The sequence below is a fragment of the Vipera berus genome (genome assembly GCF_964194415.1).
Source record: "Vipera berus genome assembly, chromosome: 7".
NCBI lineage: Eukaryota > Metazoa > Chordata > Lepidosauria > Squamata > Viperidae > Vipera > Vipera berus.
Window position 1 is genome coordinate 13,732,777 of NC_138209.1, and position 27,834 is coordinate 13,760,610.

A 27,834-nucleotide genomic window follows, 5' to 3' on the forward strand; every position below is an offset into this window, starting at 1 on the left:
GGAGGAAGTGTCATAAGTATCCTACGGATAGGTCCATCAGAACTTTTAATGGTCACTATGCAGTCAGTTGTAAGTTGAAGACTATCTGTATAGTATTGCCCCAGACCTGGTTCTACCACAAGGAAGCAAAATATATTCTGGAGCTCACAGAACAGAGGCAGAGCTGAATTAAAATTAAATCATGATTTAAAAAGTAAATTTAATCATGAATTAAATCACAGCCGGAGCTAAATTAACAGATTAAACGGAAACCTAGCCCTGCACGAGGGGAAAAAAAAAGCAAAATACATTGAGCATTTAAAGCAATAGAGATTTTTCACTCTTCAGATCATAAAAGGCACTTGAGACACACCAAAGCTTGAACACAAAAAACAGAATTAATCACCCCAGTTCAATGTAGAGGCTTTGCATTTTAAAATGCATCCTGAAATTCACTATCAGCAAAATACAAAGGAATTAAAATGTTGGGTTTTTTTTTAAAAAAAGTTTTATTTTCAAGTTCAGAGCCCAAAACAAAACTTAAAACAGGTATGGCTTCAAGATCGGAATACTCTGCAAAATATTTTGCACATCCCCAATTCAATGAATAAAACGAATTAGTATTATTATAGGGCTTGTCTTTGCATTCCATTTACCACTAATACCTTGATACCTGATTTTAAGGGACACACATCTTTATGGTATTATCTGTTGTTGAGACAATCTAATTATCTTCAGTTGTCTCACAGTTATGTGGCATTTTTCCTTTCCCAATATAAATCTTAACTACAGAGATTCTGTAGTGCCTCATTAATGATACCAACAATACAGTCAGGAGCCAAGATCTGCCCTGCTCCTATTGGCCAATTAAGTCTGCTGTGGGGACACCATCTTCCCATCCAGTTTGCCTCCGTGTCCATTTTTTGGACTGCAAGAGATCAGATATCTGGCTGGTGTAGCATAGACACCTCAGATGGAATTTTGAGAGGTTTCATGTTCTCTTATTTTTCACGCAAAACGATATACTTAAGCTGGGCCTCAGTTTGAAGACAATAGCTGTACAACAATTGCAATTCCATAATTATCATTAAATATAAATCAGAAAGGTATTTAAAGAACTGTATAACCATATGTTACAAGAACTAAGTGTTTATTATAAAAGTACAATGCTGCGTTAAATAAGGATAGCCTCTTGCTAAGTATACTTCTTCAGAAATTTCAATTTCAGATATGCAAATGTCAGAAAAATCAATGTCATACATATAAGCGCAACGTGATTCTGCCACAAGTCCCAAGCAGTTGTGCCAATGCCTTGCATTTCCAAATAGTCTTCTCCAGTGCATCTACAAACATGGGTTAAAAAAAATTGTGTTAGAACAATGCAATTCTTAATTTTACCTTTTTTATTTATTTATTGCTGTAAATTCGTACAGATAGTCCTCTGCTTATGACCATAATACAGCCAGCCCATAATTTTGGAACCCTTTTCACGTCATTAAGCAAACCCAGCACTCATAAGGTGAAGGCCACATCCATTAAGAGAACAATCGTTAAGGAATCTCATTGTTCCCTATGGCAGGTTTTGGCTGAAAACCTGAAACGAATAGCAAGTTTTTGGCAAAAACATCATATTTTTAAATTTTAAATTTTGGCGAATAACAACGAAACGTGATAAGAATGCTTCCCAGGTTGTTTTCATGTGTGCTTGCTTTGCTTTTCTGGAAGCCCCAGCAGAAGTGTGGCGCATATATACCTTTAGATTCAACTGTCAAAAACATCAGCCTCCACAAGGATGCGGCAACCTTAAGGAAAAGTGCTTTTGCTACAATACCCTTTGCAAGCCACCTTTCCCAATGTTAAGTTGGAAACAGTTCCATATCTTTTTAACTAGTGCAGCCCTGAATATTAAAAAAAAAAGCAGGAGTAATAATTAAAGAAACCTGGGCACTGTTGTTTGTTGTACTTTTCTAGATGGTGCCAACAATTTGCCAGGTGACAGATGCTTACACTGTAAATGCAGCAGTAGAAACACATGTTACGTTGACCCCTTCTGGGGTATCATTGCAAAATCTGAGTCCAGTAAATTCGTTGATTTGCAAAGCCTTTGAAAAACAGACAGATAATGGAATTACTTGCTTATATTATCTGAAAGGTTTCCCCTGCAGTTGGACCTAAAAGGCAACAAAATGACAGAAATGAGAGTGCTTTGCTAAAAATTAAAGCAACAACAGATTTGTTTTATTCTTAATAGGTAGGGATATGTTGAGCTCCCATTAAGTTGTTGCTCTAATTCAATTATTGTGCTCTCCCATGTAGTATCCAGCTCAAATGTATAAGTTGACAACAATTTTTGGATGAGCTGTAGAAGTCACATATAGAGAATAAGATGAGGACTCACTTCAATAGATTCTGGCTCCCCTTCACGTTTCTAAGACACAGGATTTCCTGTAGGTAGTATAGGTAGTCCTCGACTTACGAGCCTAAAATTTCTGTTGCTAAGACAGACATTTGTTTTCAAGTGAGTTTTGCCCTGCTTTATGACCTTTCTTGGTACAGTTGCTAAATGAATCACTGCAGTTAAGTTAGTAACATGGTTGTTAAGTGAATCTGGCTTCCCCATTGACTTGCTTGTCAGAAGATCACAAAAGTGGATCACATCACCCCGGGACACTGCAACCGTCATAAATATGAATCAGTTGCCAAGCATCTGAATTTTGAACACATGACCGTGGGGATGCTGCAACGGTCCTAAGTGAGAAATGGTCTTGTCATTTTTTTCCCCAGTGGTGTTGTAACTTTGAACAGTCGCTAAATGAACCGTTGTTAAGTCAAAGACTACCTGTATCTGGTTACCCTTTCTCTAGCAGTAGGAAAAATTGACTCGTGTGTCGCTTCACCCACTTCTACTCTAGCAATGCAAATCTTCACTGCCTATTCTAGTTCCCACTGAAAACAGAAATGTGAAGTACACGTACATAACACACTAGGCCAGGGGTAGGCAACCTCGGCTCTTTTATGACTCATGGACTTCAACTCCCAGAATTCCTGAGTCAGCATAGCTGACTCATAGTCCATGAGTCATAAAAGAGCCGAGGTTGCCTACCCCTGCACTAGGCCATAAACGATGGTTTTCAAGCCAGAATGGTTCCCACAGCAAACCTAACCAAAGCCAAACCAAATAAAGCCAGATGTTTTAATGTGTGGTGTGAATCCATGCCTCTTTCTAAGCCTCTTAAGAGGCACTGCAACAGGGCATCAAAACCGGTAGATCCATCTGGATATTCACCCTGTAGTCGCAGACACTGCCTGTTCAAAAACTACAGAGCTGGAAGTGCACTTTTCAAGCTCCTTGGCACATCTCAATATCATAGCCCCGTGTAGAGGAGGACAGCCGTGTTAGTTATTGTAGCAAAAAAAAAATCATTTTTTTCCCCAATTTCCAAATCGTATCAAATGACATAAGCTTTTGTGAGCTACAAGTCGCTTCATCAGATTCATACAGCATAGCTGACTCAGGAATTCTGGGAGTTGAAGTCCATGAGTCATAAAATGGCTTGGGTCCGGGATATTTGAGGGAACACCTGCTGCCGGCATCAAGCTCCCTTCGTCCTGTGCGCTCCCACAGGAAGGGCCTTCTCAGAGTGCCGCCGGCAAAAGATTGCCGGCGGGTAACACCCAGGGGGAAGGCCTTCTCTGTGGGTGCGCCTGCCCTTTGGAACCAGCTGCCCGTAGAGCTCAGGACTGCCCCTGACCTTCGTTCATTCCGCCGGGACCTGAAGACTTGGCTCTTTGAGCTTTCTGGCCAGGACTGAGAATTTTAATTGTAATTTTATTTTAATTGGGTTTTAATTGGAGTTTAACGGGTTTTATTTTATTCAAGGACTAAATTTAATTATTTTAATTGTTCTTAACTTTTGTAATTTGTATTGTTATTTTAAATACCTTGTGAACTGCCCTGAGTCCTACGGGAGAAGGGCGGTATATAAGTCCAATAAACATAAACATAAAAGAGCCGAGGTTGCCTACCCCTGGGCTAGGCTGATAAAAGATTTAAATTGGGGTAAAGTGGCGAGAGGACAGGTTGGCTGTGCAGATGCAGATTACCCTTAAGCCAGATTTCTGGTATCTTACATTTTTAATTTATTTATTTATTTATTTATTTAATTTATATACCGCCCTTTTCCCGAAGGACTCAGGGCGGTGAACAGGGCAATACATAAAAACAAGATACAAAAATTAAAAATTATTAAAAAGTAATTAAACAATGCCCATAATAAATTAATAATTAAATAATGTGTTATGAATCCAGATTAATTTTTTTTGCCACTATGTAGGAGCTACTTATGTAGGATAGAATTGTTTCTTCTAAAGCGGAAATCACACCAAGTTCTCAAAATGAACCACTAGATGTCAATTATTAGATTTTTTTTCCAGTTTGTAACTTCAAAAGATTGCCCTTCCTTGAACTTGGCTCTGTAGAAGAAGAACATTTGCTAAACGGCTTTCATGAAAGCAGTTGGTTCACCACTGTAAGTCCTTCATTTAATTATAAAGATTAGGTTGCTTGAATAATAATAATAATAATAATAATAATAATAATAATAATAATAATAATAATAATAATAATAATAATAATAATAATAATAATAATAATTTAATTTCTATACCGCCCTTCTCCCGAAGGACTCAGGGCGGTGTACAGGGCAAATACAGTAAAAATACAGTGTACAAAAGTTAAAAAAGAATTAAATAATGCAGCCCAATTACAATAAAATTAATACAATAATATTAAAATACCCCAAACCCATCAGACTAGGCCGGCTTGTTCAAATAAGTATGTTTTTAGGTCACGGCGGAAGGAGCGAAGGTCAGGAGCCATCCGGAGCTCAACCGGTAAGCAGTTCCAAAGGTCTGGCGCGCCCACAGAGAACACCCTCCCCCTGGAGGTCGCCAGTCGACACTCTTTGACCGACGGCACCCTAAGGAGGCCCTCTCTGTGGGAGCGCACTGGACAAAGGGAAGTTGATGCCGGCAGCAGGTGCTCCCGTAAGTAATACGGGAGAATACACAGCTGACTCACAGGAAACAATAGAAGTAGAGCAAAAAATATCTATCTGGACAATGGATGCAGTGCAGAACATATTCCACAATCCCTCAAATGGTTCTATAGCAGATGTGTTAGAATTCCTTAGCAGGCAGAATAACAATGAATAATGAAAGAATAAAAGCAGAATAACAGGCAGATTAACAATGTTTTCCCCAAAGGAGTCTCTTGTGCAAATGTGTAGAATGTGGGCACTGGTGGGATTCAAATATGTGAACAACCGGTTCTCTGTGTGGATGCCGCTTCCGGAAGTCCATTCTGGGCCTGGGCAACAAAAAAATTAGCTTTGGTTCTGCCGAAGTGGCGCGAGCCGGCTGACTCCTAGTGGTGACGCCAATGAAGAGGACAAGCATTATTTATTTATTTATTTATTTATTTTTGGGACTTATATGCCGCCCTATCTCCCGAAGGACTCAGGGTGGCTAACAACAATAAAACACAATAATACAAATGTTAAAAAAGATTAAACTAACAAGCCCCAATGATAAAATGATAAAAATATTCTATTTAAAAATCCCTATCGTCAGTCCAGGTCAGCCTGATGGAAGAGAAATGTTTTAAGGCTGCAACGAAAGGACCGGAGCTCAAGGGGAAGTTGATTCCACAGGGCCGGCGCTCCCACAGAGAAGGCCCTCCCCCTGGGGGTAGCCAGCCGACATTGTCTTGCCGACGGCACCCTGAGGAGGCCCTCCCTGTGTGAGCGCACCGGGCGATGGGAGGTCGTTCCTGGCAGCAGACGGTCCTGCAAATATCCCGGGCCTAAGCCATGTAGGGCTTTATAGGTAAGAACCAGCACCTTAAATCTCACCCGGAGGACAACCGGTAACCAATGTAGCTCACGCAGGAGGGGTGTAATATGGGAGTATCGGGATGCTCCCATCACAACCTGCGCGGCCGCATTCTGCACCAGCTGGAGCCTCCGGGTGGTCTTCAAGGGCAGCCCCATGTAGAGAGCATTACAGTAATCTATACGGGAGGTAACGAGTGCATGAGTGACCGTACGTAGAGCATCTCGGTCCAGATAGGGGCGCAATGGCGCACCAGGCGAACCTGGGCAAATGCCCCCCTGGCCACAACTCCTATATGATCTTCAAAACTGAGTCGTGTATCCAGGAGGACGCCTAAGTTGCGTGCCCTATCAATGGGAGGTAACACCTCTCCTCCCGTAACCAAAAACGGAACCTCTTGGACTAAACAAGATGCCGGTACGTAGAGCCACTCAGTCTTGGCTGGGTTGAGCTGGAGCCTGTTCTTCCCCATCCAGATTCGTACTGCTTCCAGGCAGCGGTACATCACGTTGAGGGCATCATTACAACAGAAAAGGTGCTTGAATGGTTCTCTAACACTTCTGCAACTGCTGCTTCTGAAAAGTGGGGGCTTGGTTCAAGCAAGACTGTAGAAACACACACACACACTTCTCTTTTTAAAAAGGAACAGATTCTCCCCAAACCTGCCTTAAACCAAATACAGAATCTCCTTTTAGTGCAGAGGTGGAGAACTACGCTGCCTTTATAGACTTCAAATGCCAGAATTCCTAAGCCCACCATGCCGGTTCAGGTATTCTAGGAGTTGAAGTCCACAAGTCATAAAAGGTCCTTAGTTCCCCACCCCTGTTCTAGCATATAGAAAAGAGGACATGTCTGTATGGAGAAGGACAACCTTTGGAGGGAAAATGTTTGGAATTCACACCCCAACTTCTTTGGGGATGGCAGAACCTCCATGAATCTCTGGGAACTGCTGAATGTTCTGACATCCTGGAAGCAGGTAAGACAATGGCCTAACTCAGAATATTCCTAAACAGCAACATGTCCACTTTAATCCTAAGAGACCACATGAAGTCGTGCCAAGGAAAACAAGTCAGTTCTACCAACTTGAGAGTACTGGGAGATAAGTTGTTTTACAAATAGTTTAACAAATAATACTAGTAATAATATTTACATTTAGGCCATAGCGAGGGATACTGAGGTACTCCAGCCACAATAACGAAGGTGTAATGGTTGTGAGATTTACCAGCACACCAGAAAAAACCTGCAAGAAAAAAAAGGGGAGGGGGTGAGAGACATCTGTTATAGCATAGAATTTTGTCCAGGGCTCCATAAATAATTTCACATTTATATCCAGGATTCGTTCTTCCATCAATAATTGCCACTGCACATACACTGTACACAGGTAATTTGTGACTTTCACATTTCCTGAGAAACAAAGTTCCTGCAATTCGTTTATTTATGATTCATATTGTAGGCCTATTTGGAAAGAATATTGTCTTTGGAAACGCACAAGCTCTCTCTTGCCAGCAAATTGAAAGTCACTGGCCTTTCTGCACTACCAATTCGTAGCAGTAGCCACTCATCCCTGGCCTGTAAGAAAACAATCCAAAAAGAAATCCGCTATCCCTGATCCTGCCTCTATTGCCTCTGATCCCAATCACACCTGATCACTTGACTTCCTTCCAAATTACTGGATGACAGAGCCAAAATATGTGTCAAGTTTCATGTATACAGGTTATCTATCCTGTTGATAACCCGGTTAGAAAACTAGAAAAATCAATGAAGTGTGTTATTACACTTTTAAGACTGAACCTTTTATGACTATGGTTAATTTAGTCTAAATTGAGCTAATCAGATTCATGAACTTATCCTGTGTTACAAATATACATATCTGAAGTAAGTTACTCAGAATACTATCTCATGCATATTATATTGGCCTGATTTCCTTAGGGCTGAGGATATGGTGTAAGATTTCCTTTGGCTACTTTTTGCCAAACTGGAGAATGATCCAGTTGGTTAGAGAGTTCTGGGAGCTCATGCCCACATATTTGAGGGGTGGGGGGAACAAAACACTTAACCTAGGTCATAATTAACTTGGACCGGTATTCATCTCCATTTCAAGGCCACTGAGCCAGCACTGTCCAAAGACTTTTCCACGGTCATGTGGCCAGCCTGCTGTCACAAAGCACTGTTATCTCCCCACTGAAGTAGCACCTACAGTATTTACTTGCATTTATATGCTTTCGAGCTGCTAGGTTTGCAAGAGCTGGGGCCAGGACGGGAGCTCACCCCATCACGTGGAGCTTGGGTCTCGAACCTGGGCTGCTAGTGTTCCATACGAAAAAACCCAGCGTCTTAACCACTGAGCCACCACGCTGTCTCCCTTTTACTAAATAGTAATTATCTCCTAATAACTCTCCTAATAAGGAAGGAGCCAGCGTGTGGAGTGGCACATCAAAAGAGCTTCAGGCATCAGCCCTGCTTTTTCTCTAGCGTACAAGAGTCAGTCAACCTTTTTAGTTGACTGGTTTAGCTGGGATCACTTCTGAGGCCAGTAAATCAGCTAATATATTTCTAGGCTCTGAACTCAAGTGATATTTTCAGGCTCCCCCTTTAAAACAGAAATATGTTGAAGTATTTTGAAATGTGGCAAGCCAGGTCTTTGGGAAACCTCTGGAACAATGGGGCCAAGGATGACATCATTCCACAAATTTGTCCTTTGACAGTGATGTCACGACACACAATGGATCACAGGGAATTTACTCTTCTTATAATGGACATTTGTCCTGTTGAAAGGATCTCAGGGATCCTTTTCTAAATTCCTGTCCTGACTACACCACCGTTTGACCCAGCGCTGACACCCACCACCATTACAAATAAAACACACATCGGAATCCATTCTTCCAGTTCTGATTCTGATTCTGCACATAGAGCAGACATGTCAAACACAAGGCCTGGGGGCTGGATCCGGCCCGCGAAGTGGTTTCATGTGGCCCGCGAAGCCATCCTGGAAACAGTGAGGGAACGGCCCCCACTGCCTTGGCCCTGGCCCAGAGACCCTCCTCCTGCCAGAGACCCTCAGATCTGTCCCACTCCTGCCCAGGCCCCCATAGGCACCCTTGATGCAAACCATGTAGAGCTGGCCACGCCCACCCAGTAGGCCATACGCACTTTAGCCACACCCACCCAGTAGGCCTTGCCCCCCTGCCCCCCCGAGGGCAACCGCAATGCTGATGCGGCCCTCAATGAAATTGAGTTTGACACCCCTGACATAGAGGAAATTGCCAGCATTTAAGCCAATGAAGGGAATGTCAAATCCTAGCTTTTTAAAGGTAGGCTAGCTACGTATAACAAATAAATATGAAAAGGCAACACTCACAATCATAAATACAAAGCAAATATTTATGAGGAGGTTCGCAACCGATGTGACGTTTTGCCCTGTTGCAACTGCCATAGCAAGAGAACTAGAGGCATATGCAATTAATATAATAGTAAACATCATGATAAAGAATGACTCCAAAGCTGGCTTGAAACCTGTAAGGAACGAATAAATACACATAAACTGGGTGTATACCAATCCACATACACACTTAGTATCAACCTTAACAGAGTCGTATACAGGTTCCAAATTATAATGGCATTGGAAAAAAGTGACTCATGGCCATTTTTCACACTTCATGATCATTGCAGCATCCGCAGAGTCATGTGAACGAAATTTGGGTGTTTGGCAACTAGCTTGTATTTATGAGGGTTGCAATGTCCTGTTTTTACAACCTTCTGACAAGCACAGTCAGTGGGGAAGCCAGATTCACTTACCAACTGGGTTACTGACTTAACTGCTGTGACTCATTGTGTAAGAAAAGTTGTAAAATGGGGCAAAATTCACTTAACTGTCTTGCTTAGCCACAGAGATTTTGGGCTCAGTTATGGTCGCAAGACGAGGACCACCTGTACTTCAGCCATGCAATCAACCTTCTGCATGTCCACTTAGAAGGAAGTCCCGCTAAATGCAATCAGTGCTCACCGCCATGTATCAGAATTTGCTTTTATTTGCTATTGTCCTGTTGCTTGTATTTTGTGTGGACAAGTCAGTTGAAAATAATTTTATTAAGGCTTCCATATTTGAGTTGCAAAGCATTCAGACAATCCTAAAAGGGCAGCAAGAGTTGGAATTTTCTATATCCTTCTGATACCCCTTAGTGGGTGGATTTTTGCAGCCCAGATATAGCAGCCTAAATCTATATGATTTCTCTGTACCACAAAAAGGGTGTAGGACTGAATTTACTTGCCTATTGTGAAATAATTCAAGCTGGTGAGGATGATGCCTGGCAAAGTCCTCATGGGCAACATGTCAGCTATTATTTTTGAGAAGAAATATGCGGACACTCTATAGTAGCCACTTATATATTCATGTCTGCAAGAAAAAAAACAACACATATATCCATACTTAAACCTGGAACAGTCAAATAAATGCATGCAATGGGTTTCAGGTTGGGAATTTACTGGATTTTCTTCAGTTATCTTAAATGTTCAGTTAAACATTAAATAGTCTTTTTAGCTACATTTTGTATTCACCATTTAGATCTCTTCATCACCCTGGGTGAAGTGAGTGATACCATGGATGTACTTTTGTGGTGCCAGGAGACTGTGGGAGCCTGGATGAGGAACAACAATTTCAGCTGAACCCCGGTAAGATCGAGGAGCTGTGGGTGGGCCCTTCTGCCTCTAGGAGTTTATCATCTTTGTTCTTGGATGGGGTTGCTCTACTCCAGACCGGCCCAGTGAGTAATCTGGGGTTCCTCCGGGATTCACATCTCCTGCTCGAACAGCAGGTGGCGGCCTTGGCTAGGAAGGGTTTTGCTCAACTTGAGTTCCAGCTATCCTCTTTCCTGGATAGCGAGGCGCTCCGACCGGTTATTTATGCCCTGGTCATCTCCCATTTGGTCTATTGCAGGGGTAGGCAAACTTGGCTCTTTTATGACTCATGGACTTTTATGACTTTATGACTATGCTATGCTGACTCAGGAATTCTGGGAGTTGAAGTCCATGAGTCATAATGAGCCAAGGTTGCCTTACCCCTGGTTGTTGTAATGTGCTATATACATGGAGCTACCATTGAAAAGTATCTGGAAACTTCAGCTTGTACAGAGTGTGGCTATCTGGACAACCTTGGGCATCAAAAGAATGGAGCATGTAACAGCTTTGCTACGCAAGCTGCACTGGGTGCCAGTTTGCTTCCAAGTCCAAATCAAGGTGTTGGATGTGACCTTTAAAGTCCTACATGGCAGCTTTTCCACTAGATGGGTGTGTGTGTGGGGGGGGGAGGAGATTGACTATAGTTTGGTGAAAACTGTAGGTCAGAAAAGAAACCAACAAATGATTAACTAAAGAGTAAACAAGTGCAATTATTAATTGTAAGAAAAAACTTGATGTTCCATTCCATGCAGATTTACCTACATAAATATCCTTTTTTCTGTGATAAAAAGTTCAACGGTTGTAATACTGTTCAAGACCTGATTCGTTGCCAAAAAGAACAAAGCACCAATTCTACAAGAAAACCCAAGAATTTTCAAATTAGAAAAGGAAAACACATATGAAGCACTAATGAAACAGAGCATGATAAGATCACAATGTAAGAAAATCAAGGGTGCCTCCAAATGAGGCCTCTATCATCATGTTTTATTCACAGAATTTTACATGAGATACATACTGTATGTTATATAAGTTGTAATTTACCAGATGACTATTAGATGATAGCAAAAAAATAGAGAAAACGTAAGACTTTGCTTCTGTCTAGAGATCATCTGGAACCCAAATATAGTAGCTGGTCACTGCCTCATACAACACAGCAACCAGGAAGTCCCGTCTCTCCTGAAATTCAGATAGTGGGGACATAAGAGACACCCTGAATGTAGTGGCTTCTGCCAATCAGAAATAGATGCACTTACAGGAAACCAGAAGCATCAAGGACTTGGGTATACAACTTTTTTTATTTTTTTATTTTTTATTTTTTATTTTTCATTTATATCCTGCCCTTCTCCGAAGACTCAGGGCGGCTTACAAGCTTAGCAGTGATTGAATCTTTATAGGCATGCAATATAAGCTCATGAAAGAGCATAATATATCAATAGAAGTATTTTGTATATTTGTAGCTCAAGGTTGAACTTTGGGGTCCTTGGTGAACTGTTGGGATTACCTAGTTTGGTAATGAAACATCTGCAAAAAAATAACTAAAATATCAAAATGAATAAAAGTTTCTATTGCCCAGTCATGCCCACCATTTTGATGCTGTTGATCTCCCTAGGGACCTCCCAGTGGAAATTGACTAATTTTTCTGAAAATAAAACAAAAACAAAGCACAATGCTTTGATCAAGTAATCAAAATGAAGTTATTTCCTAGGAAATTATTCTTCCCTGCTCTACAGGCAAAGAAGCATGCAAATAAAACAATATTGACGATTGTGATACTAACATTATTTTTTTATATATACAATTGTTTTACGCCCTGCTAATCTCAAAAGTTAAACTATTAATTGAGAAAGGTGCATTTGGTTTAGAAGCATGTTTCTTACATTAACTAACCTATTTTGAATTCCAGTTGCATCATTTTTAATGCCAGAAAAAACAGCTCCAGTAATTATTCCCATGACGGTGATAATAGCTATCTAGGAAGAAAGGGTACTTCAAATTATCAATGTTAGGATGAAACAGGTATTAAATGTTTTTGACAAATTAATGAGCTTAGGAAAAATATATACCCATTTTCTGTAGGTCTCCAATTTAAATGATACGACAAATATTCCATTCCAACGATCAGGAAAGGATAGGAAAAATAGGGATAGGAAACACCCTGCTTTTACAACTGGGAGGGTGATCTAAGCTGAAAAAAATCTAGTGGGCCACTAAATGGAATCAAAGAGTTAAAGAAAACTCCATTTTTTGTACCCTAGACCTGGTGGTCTTGGCTGGGGAGATAGGTATCCTACATTGTGCTGACCAATGGTACATATCTCTTAGCCACAGTCCATTGACTAAAATACAGTTGATTGGATTTCTATAACCCAATATTCCATAATGAAAGCAAATTTTTCATATGTGTAAATCCAGTCACTACTACTTATCCAAGTTTTGAAAACATACTAAGTTGTGGTTTGGCTTGGCTTGGCTTGGCTTGGCTTGGGTTACAATAGGTTGAGTTGGGTTGGGTTGGTTTTGGCCTAACAAACAAATCATTTGATCTAGAGTCTTTAGCTTCTGTAATTTTAATCAGTATGTCCATTAGTTCAGAATTCCTGTCTGGGAACTCTATGGACTGCCAGCATTGTACAGCAGCAGTTTTTAGGGATGAGGGTACTAAAAATAAAGTTATCTATGCTTGAATGTGTTAACCAAGTAATTCTAATGTCTGCTCAGAATTACTATTCAGTTAATGGGGATTACCCTTACATAAATATGCCTAGGCACCAATTATAATAATCAAACTAACAGATATCTAATGTATTAGGTGTCTTTTTATTTTTAAGAATAAACACACACATAATTAAAATCTCAGCTAAGGTGATGGTAACAGGCTGCTCTGAAGTGTTAGACAGGAAAGATTGCCTCAATCAAAATGACAAGCTCTTAAATGTGGCCCTAGGCTCAAGAGAACTGCCAAAAAAGATCAAAATACCAGCACTCCACTCGTTCTACCACTAAACAATTACAGTGGGAAACAAGGATCATAGCTAGACCCATTTAAGAGGATTAACAAAAGGGATTAATTCCATGAAATGCAAGGGCTTTTGGAAAAATGCCTTCAAAAATCCATCTGTAATGAGGTTAGGGAGATAGAAATGATTGTGAGAGAAAAAAAAAAGTCAGGGCTCTTAGCTGAGGAAAAATTGTAATCTCCTAAAATCACAATTCCTGTCACAAGGTCAAATTTTTAGAAAGTAATTTATAAGGTCCACATAAGACCAGCACACACATAACAAAACTTTTTAACTGCATGGCCTTTCTTCCTAGAAAATTTAACAATTACTATGTACTTTTTTTTTACCACTTGACAATTTTGCAAGAACATTAGCTGGAACCAAAAATCACACTAAAAGAGGCAGAGAGGCTATATAAAGGAAAACATTCAAAGCCTTTCATACAGAAGACCTGAAAGACATCCTTTGAATCCGCCAAAATTTCAGTCTTTCCAAATTCATGTCCCAATTTTAACATATGTTTAAAGACCCACCTTAGTTTATTAACATTAAGATGTTAGACCACAACTAAAGAGAACCAAGCTGAAGTCGAGTCAGTTATAGAAAATTAATGGATATTTAATGGATTAATGGATATATATGCAACAATCACTACATCTGAGACAATACTGTTTCATAGGGCTATTAAAAATTGTTAAAAATTGTGTTAAAATATTGTGTTAAAAAATTGTGTTAAAAATTGAAGAATATTATACATTATGTAGTGCTGCATATTCAATTCCAAAATTGAACTTTGGAGCTGAATGTACCACTGCTTTGCAACTCTTTAAATGAGTTGGAGACACATGCTACATGTTGCACAAATTCCAAACCACCTTCCTGAAATCAGATCTCAAGGCTATCCTGAGAACAAGTTAAATGTACAACTAGTAAATATATTACTATTATGGTTCATCGGGCAGTCAGCCAGATGTTCAGACTGGATTTGGCATTTTTGTCCTTCCCAAGGACCTGGGATAGGCAGATGTGGATGTTTGATGGTGTCACAGATAGCGTTGCAGGATATTTTTATTTATTTATTTATTTATTTATTTATTTATTTATTTATTTATTTATTTATTTATTTATTTATTTATTTATTTATTTATTTATTTATTTATTTATTTATGTGATTTTATATACCGCCCTATTTTTATTTATTTATTTATTTATTTATTTATTTATTTATTTATTTATTTATGTATGTGATTTTATATACCGCCCTATTCCTGAAGGACTCAGGGCGGTTTACAGGGCGAATTAAAACAATACAAATAAATACAATTAAAATAGAATTAAATTAAGACTAGCCCATGGATAAAAATTTTCGTGTAAATTCATGGATTGCAGGACAGAGGAAGTTACCCAGAGATGTGGTGGTCTATTTTACAAAGAGAGTAATTAGAGATGAAGTTATTCAAGCTGTTTATGATACTAAATTGGTAGTTGCCGAGCAAGAAGTTTTGGTTTTAAAAGAGATTCCTTCAAAGATTTTAAGGAGAAGGAAAGATTTTGCATTTCTTACACAGGAACTTAAGAAATGTGATATCAAGTTCAGATGGGAGATTCCAGTTGGACTGGTGGTGATGCATGAAGGTAAAAGACATCGTCTGGCTACTGTGGCCCAGGCACGTGATTTTTATAGCAACATGTTAAAAGCAACCCCCCTATCACTTCTGGAAGCTGCAAAAGGATATGGCGAGGGAAAACCTCAAGATGTTGCAGATGGACAGACAGAGGAGAATGGTGTTGGAGGGGATCAAGTTACAGTTTCATCGGTTGCTGTTGGAGAGCAGAGGATGTCGCGTGCCGCCTTAAGACGAGCGAGACGAGAGCAAGAGCAAGACCAGCAGAAAGTTATGGAATCTCCAAAGCGTACTTACAGTGAAGCTGTGGAAGGGGCGTGGTCTAAAGAAGTCACAAGGGCCATTTCAGACATGCTCCAAAAGCTTTGGGGCATCAAGATTGGTGACTAAATCTCTAATTTAGAATCTCAGTGGATTAAATTCATCATAGAGGAGAAAGAAAGTCTTTCAATATTTAAAACAATTTAAGACTGATGTTTTTGGTTGCAAGAAATGTATATTAGGGTTATGGATCAAAAGTATTTTCTGAATTTAAGATTGGGTACGCAAGCTCCTAATTAACAATAAGTTGACTTTTTTTAACTTACTATACATAAAGGGTACTTAATTGGATTATAAAAAATTTTAGGAAAAAAAAAGGGAAAAAAACTTTTTTTTTTAAGTGTGTTATGAGTTATGCTAGATTGCCTAAATTTTCTTTTTATTTGAATTCAAGGATGATCTGGAATTGTGAGACATTTGGTGTGATATATGCAAGAACTATTTTTGATCATAGTTCAGTTTGGTGGGAGATTAATAAGGTTAATAGAGATAGGCGCTTTTGGCGCGTAATTGAGAATTTGTTTAGAAATTAGAGGTAAATAGTAGATGAAAGTTTTTTTCTTTTAAAAATTAATATGATAATATGGGACTAAGAAATTTTATTTTGTATTTGAGTAAAGCTCCTTCTTCTGTTTTTCTTCTTATTTTTCTTATCCGTAATATTAATATTGTTTGTAATCATTTTATATGAGCTAGAGGGTGATAGAATTAATAGTTTATTGTAGATAGCATATGGATGCTTATGTTTGTTTTTTGTTTTTATACCCTGTATTTAGCTCTGGGAAGTCGGGGGGGGGAGGGGGGAATGGGGGAGAGGGATAGGGAGGGTTAGATAGGGGTGGGGGAGGGGGGGATTGATAAAGTTAAAATGTACTGTAAAACTTTTTAAATAAAAAAAAGACTAGCCCACAATTAAAACAAATTAAAATTTAAAATTAAATTAAAACCCCCTCAGTCCAGGCCAGAAAGTTCAAATAACCAAGTTTTCAGGTCCCGGCGAAACGAGCGAAGGAAAGGCTTATGTCATTTATTTTTATTTAATTCTAATTCTAGTCCACCTAATAACCAGAACACATTGGGTGGATTACAAAGAACCCTAACAATATATAAGCTGGTTCCAAGTAAAGCTGCCTTTTGCAATTGACTGATGGTGAATCCTAACCAACCACTGAACAACAAGGAATCTGTTAAATGATATCTTAGCCTGTTTTTATCTAGTCTTGCCCTCAAACATTTAAGGCTGCATCTAAATCACAAAATACACTTCAGTTTGACACTAGTTACAATCCAAAAGTGTACACTGCATGTGGAGTGGTTGTCAAAAATATTAAGATGGCAGCCACAATCCTGCTATCAAAGCCCTGCTCCATTTTGGTGATGGATGGTGATGGATGTGATGTTTTGAACACTGTCCCAGACACCATCTGAATTTTTTTAATCTCTGCATGTGAGCACCTATTACAACCATTAAAGTTTCCTTCTAGTACATTTGGGAAACATTATCAAGCACTGATCAGAGGATTTATCTCATTAATATATCCTATTAAGCTGATTCTATTAATTCCTAAATAGGATATATTAATGCTTGAAGGTGGTTTCATTAACCAATAGATGACTAGAGAAGGAAGCCATGGTTTGATTTTATTTTGCAACATCATTCCCAGACTTCTTCATGATTTATAATTACTTTAGTTGGGTAATGAAATGTCTGCAAGCAACCAAGCCAAGAGAGCACCAAGGATTCTAAGGACTCACATTTGTATCCCTCAAATAAGCTTAAATGCAGTAATTTTAGATCTGACACAAATTAGCTATTTCAAAAACCACTTAAATGATATAAACAGTTTATTTCATAATATATCAAGGAGGAGGAGGAGGAGGTGGTGGTGGTGGTGGTGGTCACTTTGTTTACCTGCGCTGTGGAATTTTGTGGATTGCCTATCAAATTTTTAAAGGTGCGCCTGGACAGCCACTTGAGTTGATGAAGAAAAGGAGTGGAATATGGAACTCCTTTAATTGTTGTTCCCTGTATTTTCTGATCTTTACACATTGCCTCCAGCTCTTCGAGTATTTTTTTGTAGTAACTGCATTTGGAAAACTGTACTGCTAATGTTAGAGCAATCGTCTCCTGCTCTCTCTCAGTTGCCTCAAGAACTGTTTGAAGGACAAGGGAAAAGCCAAATTAGTGTGTTTCAAATAAAATGAGAGACATACAGGTCAATTGAATCATAGCTTATTATGTTCTAGGACTCAGGGGTTGTTGTGATTCAGGGTCAGCCTGTGGGTTCGGCAGTTGGGTCGGACGACTCAGAGGAGGAGGGGGGTGTTGAAGACCTTGCTGAGGGGGTTGAAGATCTTGCTGATGATAGCCCTCAGGCAGGCCCCTCCCACTTGGTCACCATGGAGACCCAGCTGTGTGAGCCTGACAGTGTGGATGAAGATGACCCACAGCTGGCCCTGTTCAAGGACACCCGACGCAGGAGGCAGTCAAGTAGGAGTAAACAGAGGAAGGCAATTGGGCTTCTCGGAAGGAGAGAAGCCACGCCCTGAACTCTTTATAAAGGGAATGTGTGGGGAGGGCTGGTTTGCTGAAAGCAACCGCTCAGATAGTGTTTCAAAGCTCCTGTATCTTGGTTCGTGTCTTGTTTGTTTTTGTAGTAATAAATTTGGCAGATGTAATTCCAGCCTCTTGCCGTTTGTAAAGGGGTTGCCTTTTCTGCAGGGCCGGTAGCAGGCTGGTACAGAACAGGGGTGTCAAACTGGCAGCCTGTGGGCCAGATGCGTCACATGCAGGCCATGCCCACCCGGCTCCACAAAGGCAAAAAAAAAGTCACGATACACCACCCTGTGTCACGTGACATGATCGAGTTTGACACCTGTGTTCTAGGTCCTATCTGTGCTTTGCAAAAAGCAGCTCTTCCACTAGTGAGCAGCTGTTGAGCTCCACCATAATTCCAGTTTCATGTGATTTTGCAGTTCTTCATTGAGTTTTAAATAGCCCTTTTTTTGGGGGGGGGGAATCTTAAAACAGCCTATGAGGGAACGCAGAAAAGACGTGCCCTGTGTGTTTTTCTTCAGTGTTCAAGTCAGTCTCTCCTCAGACTGGAATTACAAATAAATCTGTATATGTATCTGTATGTAGGTATCTATGTGCGCATGTATATATACACACATGTTCAAACTCTCTTGAATCATTTTTTTATTGAAAGACATCAGTGTTTTCGAAACTTGCCAATTTTAAGACGTGTGGATTTCAATTCTCAGTCAGTATTAAGTCAGCATTAAGTCCACACATCTTAACGTTGCCAATTTTGAAAAACACTGAAATAAATGATACAAGGGAATGCAAAATAATTTAAACAAGAACTGGGTGATAACCATGAATGAATGAATGAATGAATGAATGAATGAATGAATGAATGAATGAATGAATGAATCAGTGTGTGTGTGTGTGTGTGTGTGTATTTATTTATTTATTTATTTAATATTTCTATACCGCCCTTCTCCCGCAGGACTCAGGGCGGTGAACAGGGCAAGAATAAAAATACAAATTACAAAAGTTAAAACTAAATTAAATAAATGCCCACATACTAAAATAGATATTTAAAACCTAATAAATAGCAATAGCAAACCCACCCCCCGATCCCCTCATCAGGCCAGGCCAGCTTGTTCAAAAAAGTATGTTTTTAGCTCGCGGCGAAAGGAGCGAAGGTCGGGCGCCGTCTGGAGCTCAACCGGGAGCTGATTCCATAGCTCCGGGGCGCCCACAGAGAAGGATCTCCCCCTGGGGGCCACCAGTCGACATTCTCTGACCGGAGGCACCCTAAGGAGGCCCTCTCTGTGGGAACGCACAGGGCGGAGGGAAGTCGATGCCGGCAGCAGGTGTTCCCTCAGGTACTCCGGACCCCTGCCATGTAGGGCTTTGAATACCATTACTAGTACCTTGAATCTCACCCGGAAGGCAACTGGTAACCAATGCAGCTCACGGAGCAGAGGTGTAACGTGGGAGTATCGGGAGACTCCCAACACAACTCTCGCGGCTGCATTCTGTACCAGTTGGAGCTTCCGGGTGGTCCTCAAGGGCAGCCCCATGTAGAGAGCGTTGCAGTAGTCAAGTCGAGAGGTCACGAGCGCATGAGTGACCATGCATAGATCATCCCGGCTTAGATAGGGCCGCAACTGGCGCACCAGGTGAACCTGGGCGAAAGCCCCCCTAGTCACAGCTCCTATATGGTCTTCCAGGGTGAGCTGTGAATCTAGGAGGACTCCCAAGTTGCGAGCCCTATCTACGGGGGTGTACAGGTAGTCATTGACATTCAGCTGTAAGTGAACCTGAAATTAGTAAGTAAAGCCAATTGTTAAACGAGTCATCACACAACCAACCTGATTTTATGACTCATTTTGCGGTGGTCATTAAGCAAACATGATGGTTGGGAACGAAACCCTAATCCTAACCTATTGTCCACACTGGGTGCTTTTTTGCTGGAAACCAGAAATAAAAGCCAATTTCTGGCAACAAAGCAAAAAAGTATTGTAAATTACAGTCACGTGGCGACTGTGCAGCTTGCTACAAATGGCCGTAATTGTGGACGGCCAAGCACCCAAAATGCAATCATGTGACTGTGGGGAGGGAGGGTGGGCTAGCCCTCAAAATTTCAAATCCAAATTGTTTAAGTACCTTGTTTTTTTTGGGGGGGGGGTGTCTGTTGTAACTTCGAATGGTTGCTAAGCAACCAGTCATTGAGCAAGGCTTGCTTGTATCCTTACAAATGAATTGTATAAATATGTTTTATTTATAACATTTTCATTCCTTCCTTGCCTTTCATCAATTTGTGTGGGATATTTTGGAGCTGAAGTATAGGAAAGAGAGGAGAGCCTTGGAGGGCTATTGAGCTAACTTCTTTTTCTGAAGCAATCACCCACAAGCTCGTCGCACAGATGCCCGATTTCTTCCGCAGAATATCTGAAAAGCTTGGCCATTTATACCTGCAGTGTGAATTGTCATTTTACTCATTGCAACCGCCGAGGAATCCCCATTGATGATATCCAGGAAAAAATCAGCAGGGTTGTTGTATGGTTCACAGACAAAACCTGCAAGGAATTTTTTTTAAAAAAAAAATATATTTGTTACCACAACAGTCGTAATGAAAACTCATAAAGCAATTACAACTTGGAGTGGGTTTTTTTTTAGTTACATCCAATTTGGCTACTTCATCATACTTTATGAGGGATGACCAAAAAGCGTACTGACCAAAAAAAACAACAAAAAACCAGCAGCCAAATTGTTAAACTGATGCACAATATCTGGAACACATCACCATCTTTTCCCCCAATATTCAAAGCTGGATTTCTCCATAAAGTTAATTTGGCATGGGAATAACAGACCAATCCTTTTTTTATTAGATATTACAAACCATAACATTCTAACTGACGTAATGGTTTTCAGAGATACCAGAGTTTTAGTACATTTAGATTTTAATATTGCCCATCCCATCAAAGGTGCTATACAGGTAGTCCTCGAGTTACAACTAAAATTGAACCCAAAATTTCTGTTGCAAAGTGAAACAAGTGAATTTTGCCTCATTGTTAAGTTGGTACGGTGATTGTTAAATGAATCTGGTTTCCCCATTAACTTTGCTTGTCAGTAGGTTGCAAAATGTAATTACATGACCCCAGGCCTGAATTTTGATCACATGATTGTACGGATGTTGCAACGGTCTTAAGTGTGAAAAACAGTCATAAGTTGCTTTTTTCAGTGTCACTGCAACTTTGAACAGTCACTAAATAAACTATTGTAAATCAAAGACTACCTTGTATCTATATTCTTAAGTTGCGCAAGTAGGAAAATTAAATCCAACTGTTGGCTTCTTGATATATAAGTATGTGGGAGAGGGATGGTCCAGAAATACAAAATATAAATAAACGCAATACAATAAAATAATAAACTAAATAAATGATGATGTACGGTAACTCCAGATTCCGAAAAGCAACTCCTCCCTCCCTCATTAATTAGGAACTGCATATTCTCTAAATATATTGTCCTAATTGAAGAACCCCACAGAAATTTTCTAAAAAATATATTTTCTGAAAATATTTTTCCAGATATATAAATGGGAAAACACCTCAGAATATAAACATATATCTAGGAATAATATTCATTCTGAGAGCACTGATTTTTCTCCAGAGAGTGAGGTTTAATAATTCCTATCTATCGCAACATATCTGGAATATATTAAAACTAAGTCAAAAGGCTGTACCAGAGGCCAACTGTTTGCCAGGGCTTAATAGTTTTTTTCTATTCTATATGAACTGTTTAATGCTGAATTACTCCAGCTTTCTGAGGTCCTTTTTCAAATATTGGTTTCCTTTGCAATACACGATCTATGTCTAGAACAGTGTATTTTGGGGCGGGGTTGCATTTAAACCATTCATTCATTCATTCATTCATTCATTCATTCATTCATTCATTCATTCATTCATTCATTCATTCATTCATTCTGAAAAGGGATCTGCATGTTTTATCAGACTCTCAAAAGGTCCATGGGGCATATAGGCTAGAAATCCTAGCTCCAAAAGATTTTTAAACTCAGATTATTTCCTTCTGCTTTTCTTCCCAGGCACAAACATATGGAACGCTTTTTATTTTATATTATATTTCCTTTCAACTTATTTCATCCAATTTATAAGCTAACCCAATGTCTATCACAACTCAAGCCAGTTGACAAAGTAGAATGATTAGCCTTAAAACAGCAATTTAAAAAGTATATACAAAAAAAATTACAACAGAGACATTTGCCAAATATCCATTCTGGGGGAAAAATACAACCTGTTATGAAAACAATCAGAACACCAAGGAGGTACTTCAAGCCATCCACCCCATCCTATCTATTTATCTGCCTACCAAACTACCTACCACACAAACACAAAAACACACATACACAGACAGACACCCTCCAAGTCTGCAGAAAAAGCAAGATCTTCAACACTTCACAAAAGCGCAAACAGGATCAGGCTACAGAGACTTTTTGGGAGGGGAAAAGGGGGGAAGATACAGTTACAGACATAAGCAAAGCTCCATTTTATTAGACTTTCCTCCAAATCAGATATACTGTGTTTCCCCGAAAATAAGACCCAGTCTTTTTTTTGCCTCTAAAAGAGACATTAGGTCTTATTTTCGGGGGATGACTTTTCTGCTGTCTCGCCTCATGGCGGCGGCACCGACAGCCCCATCCAGAAGGAGCCCGCATGGCTGCCACTGGCCCACTTCTTCTGCGGCCACTCGTCACCACTCACAAGTATTGCCCCCGGCCTCCATTTCGTTGGCAGAGGCCATCAGAAAAGGCCCCTGCAGCCAGAATGGAGCTCCGGGATGACACGCGCATCGCGACCCGGCCTTCGTTTCACTGGCAAAGACCTTCAGGAAAGGCCTCTGCAGCCCAGAATGGAGCTCCGGGATGATGCGTGCATCGGGGCCTGGCCTCCATTTCCCAGATGGTGGGATGGAGTGGGCGTGGCTTATTTTGGAAGTAGGGTTTACATTAGGCCCATGCGTAAAAATCAAGCTAGGGCTTATTTTCGGGATAGGTCTTGTTTTTGGAGAAACACGGTAGATAACTAGGTGCCAGGCTTTGCTTACCTCTGCATTGCATTTCCTTAAATGAATCTTTTTTTTTCACTAACCGTTGCTCAAAACCTATTTCCTACTGTCCATAATATTCCCAAGGCACATCCATAATTTGTACCTGTAACAGCTCCCAAGTGATAGAATACATTGCCTTGTGTTCAGCTCCACTTTCTCTCCTTTTAGGAAACCCTTGTACACCACTGATTTTAACTGGGTTTTTTTTTTAAAAAAATTAAATGATACCTTTCACATTTTTTACTGGAATGTTTACTCCCCAAATAGAAAGGCAGAGGGCTAATCAAATTGGGTAAGAATGGGCACAGCCCATAAAAACTCACCAAGGCTTTTGAAATAGGGAAGAGCATTGTCAGCTGGCCCGTGATACAATAGCCTTCCAGAGGCAAGTAGTGTCAGGCTGTCAAACAACTTGAAAATAGAGTAGCGGGGCTGATGGATTGAAAAAATGATTGTCTTTCCTTGCAGTGACATCCTGGGTGCAACAAAGGGAAGACCATTACCTCACGTAAGAACTCTTTGCTTTTAATTGCTGTGCATCAAAGTACAATACATGCAGCTTGAAATGAGAAAATGGATCAGACTCTTGAATGTTGCTATCACAGTCGAAAATTGCTGAGGGTCCTGTAGCCCTACCCCTGCTCAAGCCAAAGCCACCTGCTTTAGCCCAGTTCTGTCTTAGCCAGAGCTGTAGCAATAGCACTTGAGACTTATATACTGCTTCATAGTTCTCTCACAGTACTCTCTGAGAGGTTTACAAATGTCAGCATACTGACCCCCAACAATCTGGATCCTCATTTTACTGACCTCAGAAGGCTGGAAGGCTGAGTCAACCTTCATCTGGCCAAGATCGAACTCTAGGCTGTGGGCCTAGAGCCAGGGATAGGTAACCTTGGCTCTTTTATGACTCGTGGACTTCAACTCCCAGAATTCCTGAGCCAGCATAGCTAGCTCAGGAATTCTGGGTGTTGAAGTCCACGAGTCATAAAAGAGCCAAGGTTGCCTACCCCTGGACTAGAGCTTCCCTTGCGATACTACATTCTAACCACTGCGCCATCAGGGTTGTACAAGACATATGAAATGAATTAATAACACATGACGAAGAAGGTTCTCCTGGCCACCAGAATGACAAAAGCACAGGTGGTCCTCAGCCCAGCACGATTGAGCCTGACATTTCTATTGCTAAGCCAGGCAATTGTTAAATGGGTGGCAGCCTGTTTTACAATTTTTTTCCGATTTTATTAAGCAAATGTCTGCCGTGGTCGTAAGGGAGAGGACTGGTTGTAAGTCACTTTTTTCCAGTGCCATTGGAACTTCAAAAGGTCGCTAAATGAATGGCTGTAAGTTGAGCATTACCCGTGGCACAGATTACCTTTTTAAGAGCAGAAGGACAGCGTTGGCTGTGCTAGCATCCAATCCCGTGGTTGGTTCATCTAAGAACAACACTCTGGGGTTAGTAATGAGTTCTAATCCAATGCTGGTCCTTTTCCTTTCCCCCCCTGAAACTCCGCGAGTGAAATAGGTGCCAACCTGGTGCAGCAAATGAAATGGCAAAATAAACTTCTTGGAACTGTAACATTTCATGAACAGTATGGAAGAAAAAAATTATTTCAGCATAGAATACTTTAACCATGTCTTCTCCTGATAACAGCTGAGTTTATCAAATGGCACATCATTGAAAGAATATGGGGGGGACTGGAAAGGCAGCATACATTAAGGCAGACCTGGGCAAGTTATGGACCCCAGGCCATATCCAGCCTTTTGATAGTCCCTGTCCGGCCTGCATGAGATCAGTCTAGAAATTAGAAGTCAAATGTAAATAAGTGTACACCATGCATGCAATACAATTGCGTTGCTTTTATTTTGAAGGCAACTGCTTTTTTTTTTTACAATTTACATATGTGTGTGGGTGTGCGTGCCGATGCGTCTTCAGAACCCTATTGGTTTGGCCTTCCAGAACTGCCCCAGTTTCTCAGGTGGGAAAATTAATTGCCCACCCCTGCATTAAGGGGTCTCAGATGGTCATCTTAAGCCACCTGTCCTCATGCATTGGTGAAAGAATGCCCATTTATATGGAGTTCACTTGACCCTTAGTTGCCAGAAAGATCTATCAGAACCCTGCAACCTAAGACCTCGCATAAAGATAGGCAACCTTTTTGGAATTTTAAGAACCTGCATGTCCTTGAGGCACTCACAAAATGGCCACCTTGAGCAAATCTTCCCTCACAGATTAGTGTCTACACTGAGGGTGTCCAGTCTCAAAGTACCCCTTTATTTAAAAAAAAGGGAGACTGGTAAAGTTGCTTCTCTCTCTTTCCCCAGCGCTCATCTACCACCTGTTTTCCAGGCAGCTGATTATTTTCCTGCCTCCTTCTCTTTCTTCTCTCTAGCCCAGTTCAGCAGCCCCGTCTCTGTACAACGCCATTTCTGTTGCTCTGCTTGCATTCACTGCCCCCATCCTTCTCTTTCATGTTCTTTTCCCTCAGGTCAACAGAGATCTCTCCAACAAAGGGTTCATTTGCATCCCATCCCCTAATCTCCTGCCCTGTTTCATTCTCATTTAACCTATTTCCTGGATTTTAACTAGTTAAGTCCAGTTTCGCCACTAAACACTGTCAGCCCGCGCTATTTTCACATGGATCCAAGAAGGGAAGCAATGCAGATGAGATGACCCACCATTTCCTCATTTTTGCAGGCCCTTCAGCTATATTATGTTAAACTAAGTCATACAACAACTGCAGACTGGATGCTTTCTACAAGCTCAGCACAGCCCCAACGGCAGTTCCTATGACACTCAAGCATCATTGTTCTTGCAAAATAGAGTAATAGTAATAGACTAAACTTTCTCTCATTTTCGGATTAGATGAAAGGTGGGCAAACACCAATCTGCAGCTTACATGCAACCCCAGACATACTTTTTTGGATTCCAGAAACAAAAGCACTCTTTGAAGATGGTGGTTTCGTACCGTTCTTTATTGACACAACTATTTACAACACTAAATGTTGGTATTGCATGGGATTAAAAACTATACTAATGCATGTATAGCTACCTTAGTATCTGCAACTTTAGCCAAATCCAATTCCTTGAGAACCTGTTCAACCCTCTCCTTCTTTTCATATTTGGTCGTAGATAAAGGTAGCCGAAGGGCTGCTGAAAACATTAAATTTTCTCTGACTGTCAAGGTCCCCATCACTATGTCATCCTTAGAGATTAAAGAAACAATTAGATATTTTCATTTGAACATTAGACTTGCTAAGACCGCTATTGTACAATCATTATTAGACACTTAAGAGAGTGTATTGAGCATTCACAGAATTATATTTATGTTCTACGTCTACGTTCCTTTAAAAACCTCTCAAAAATGAGCTAGATTTTATTTTATGACATCACACTATATATAGGATTTTCCAAAACTTCCACCTCCCCACCTAGGTAGACCTCGACTTACAACCACAATTGAGCCCAAAATTTCTGTTGCTAAGTAAGACAGTTGTTACATTAATTTTGTCCCATTTTATGGCCCTTCTTGCCACAGTCGTTAAGTGAACCACTGCAGTTGTGAAATTAGTAACACCATTGTTAAATTAATCTATTTGCCCCGTTAACTTTGCTTGTCAGAAGATCGCAAAAAAAAAACATTCTTGGGACACTGCAGCCGTCGTAAATATGAGCCAGTTTCCAAGTGTGTGGATTTGATCACGTGACCATGGGGATGCTACAACGCTTGTAAGTGTGAAAAACAGTCATAAGTCATTTTTTCAGTGCCACTGTAATTTAAACAGTCACTAAACGAACTATTGTAAGTTGAGGATTACCTGTATTCATTTCTGGTTTTACAGCCCCTGAACATTCTTTTAGATTTAATTTCCTCTTCCTGTCTAGACGTTCAGCATGTGTATATTTTTGTAAAAAAAATTTTTTACAATATTCTACATTAAATTATGCAATATAAGCACAGAAGATATTGGAATGTGTTCCTGACACAAACCATTCTATTTGGCCAATTTATCATAAATAAACAGGAGTCACTGAGAAATTCTATACTTTCCCCTGGGTGGAAAATAAAATATGTGGGTTATACATAGCAACAAAAGGCTTACCTGTACTACATATCCAGACATACATTTAAAATGTGTTGGCAAGCCCATGCCATCTAATAAAATATCCCCAGACAGCCCTTTGGGGTCTTTCCTTGTAGATAAAATGTCCAATAGCCTAAAAGAAAAATAAAACCCATTTCAATTGAAACTACTGAGATCTACATTTCAGGAACACATCAACTGCAGCTTTACAATCGTTCAAAATCATAATTTATCTGTGCATGCACACACAAGAGAAACAGGTGCTTTCAAAACAGCTACATAAGCCAGAGAAATACAAAGTTGTTTAAACTGTTAAAGAATGCAAGCATTCAAAAGTCTTGTAAAATTCAAACCTGTACTGAAACTCTAAAACTTATGAAGAACAGTTGCAGGAATTAAGTATGCTAGTTTAATGAAAAGAAGGATTAGGGGTGACATGACAGTGTTCCATTATTTGAGGGGCTCCCAAAAAGAAGAGGGGGTCAACCTATTCTCCAAACCACCTGAGGGCAATATGCATTTAATTGGATTATAAAATAGGGCTTTTGTGTCATTATTTTAATACTTACGAAGATTTGCCACAGCCAGTGGGTCCTAAAATTGCATTAAGACCAGGTTTCAT

General features: G+C 40.2%; 1 protein-coding gene across 1 annotated transcript; it reads right to left on the reverse strand.

Annotated features, from left to right (window-relative positions):
- Window positions 1–181: 181 nt before the first annotated feature.
- On the reverse strand, window positions 182–27,834 carry LOC308671235 (broad substrate specificity ATP-binding cassette transporter ABCG2-like; the record flags this gene model as incomplete). The annotated part of the gene is made up of 14 exons (XM_081333335.1): window positions 182–1,322; window positions 1,987–2,081; window positions 7,022–7,111; window positions 9,230–9,384; window positions 10,140–10,264; window positions 11,308–11,397; window positions 12,433–12,515; window positions 17,403–17,644; window positions 20,477–20,581; window positions 23,453–23,604; window positions 24,502–24,659; window positions 26,180–26,332; window positions 27,231–27,345; window positions 27,782–27,834. The coding sequence occupies 14 exons, from the start codon at window positions 27,832–27,834 to the stop codon at window positions 1,175–1,177; spliced, it is 1,764 nt and encodes a 587-aa protein (XP_081189461.1). The 3' UTR covers window positions 182–1,174.